At 40.0% G+C, this 1367-nt stretch overlaps 1 protein-coding gene across 1 annotated transcript in view; it reads right to left on the bottom strand.

Moving 5' to 3' along the window:
- Nucleotides 1-1318: 1318 nt before the first annotated feature.
- LOC106297229 overlaps nucleotides 1319-1367 on the bottom strand; it is a 3248-nt gene continuing 3199 nt past the window's right edge. Inside the window, exon 4 of the mRNA XM_013733510.1 lies at nucleotides 1319-1322. Coding sequence (XP_013588964.1) covers nucleotides 1319-1322 — 4 coding nt within the window. The remainder of the gene's footprint in view (nucleotides 1323-1367) is intronic.

The following is a 1367-nucleotide window of genomic DNA, read 5'->3' as shown; positions in this document are numbered from 1 at the left end:
GACGACACATGACGGAAGCCAGGTCCTCAACAGAAGCTGGTCGAAGCGTAGTTCGACAGGTGCGTCAAGTCATGATGCAGTACTTGTTATTCCGCTACAGCAGAGGCGGTGTCATGATAATACATGAAGAAGCAGACGGCTGGGTCTGTAAGGCTTGACATCTAAGCATCTGTTTTAGCTTAGTATGCAATCAAGCAGGGGGAGAATGGTGATGTTCTGGTACAGAGAATGCATATCTCATGGGGGAGAAAAGCATGGTGTGGTGCACATCTCGTGGGGGAGAAAGCACATTTGGTGTGGAATTGGGGGAGAAAAGCACATTTGGTGTGGAAGTTTCCAGGAGAGGAACGTGATTGCAACGTGGTTGCTGAACCAGAAGATTGTTGTGCTAGATCGGCACACAAAGCTAAAAGGGGGAGATTGAAGATGTAAGATGTCTGCCCTGAAGTAGTTGCTGACGTAGTTGCTGAAGCAGACATCATGTTGAGTGGTGAAGACCATGTGGAGTCAAGGTGTTGAGCTGGAGTCGTGTAGACTTGGAGAGCAAGAGAGTATCTTGGAGAAAAGGCAAAAGGAATAAACTTGAATCGCAAGTTTATGACCTAAAGAAAGTGGAATAGTGCAATTCCAAGAAAAGAAAAGTTGCACTTATTATTTTGGAAGATGTTCATATTCTTGATGCCTCGGAGAAAAGGCCCTGTAGAATGTGGAGTTAATGATAAAATAGCTCTGAGGATCGTCGGGAAAGACAGAGACACAGAGGCTGATTTTATAGAGAGAGAAAAGCTCTTGAGTGTAGTCTTGGTCGTACTGAAGCAGTTGCTGAAGTAATGACAGAAGAGAGACATAAGCTTTGTAGCTTAGGAATCGTTCAGTAGCGTGTGTTAAGGTGTTAACACCAGACGTGTAAAAGCTGAATTAAGCAGATCTTGTAATAGATTGTTTAAAAGAGATTCTAATAAAAGATAAATATTTGCTCGTAGTGTTTTGTTTTATTTTCTGCAGTACTACTGTGATGTTTCCTTTGCATTAAAAAATTGGGGCTCCTGTCATTTATTATATTGATAAATTACGACCCAGAGGAGGGTAGCCAGGCTGGCTTAAGGCATCTACGTCTATCAGATAAGGATTCGTTTGTCTGCTACATCACATGATAAATATACTATTTCTTCATCAACTATCAACATTACTAAAACATGCATGATTATTGCTAATATTTGCCTCACCTACTATTTGACATATTATTATTTTTTTGCCATTGAATCTACTTTAGAAAAAAGCTGATTATTGTATAACTGTATCTGATTTAATTAAATGACTAACTGTTATAAGATAAGCATTGAAATGATCATCCACTTCTTTACCAA

Source organism: Brassica oleracea, chromosome C6 (assembly GCF_000695525.1).
Source record: "Brassica oleracea var. oleracea cultivar TO1000 chromosome C6, BOL, whole genome shotgun sequence".
NCBI lineage: Eukaryota > Viridiplantae > Streptophyta > Magnoliopsida > Brassicales > Brassicaceae > Brassica > Brassica oleracea.
This window is presented reverse-complemented; position numbering and strand designations above follow the sequence as displayed.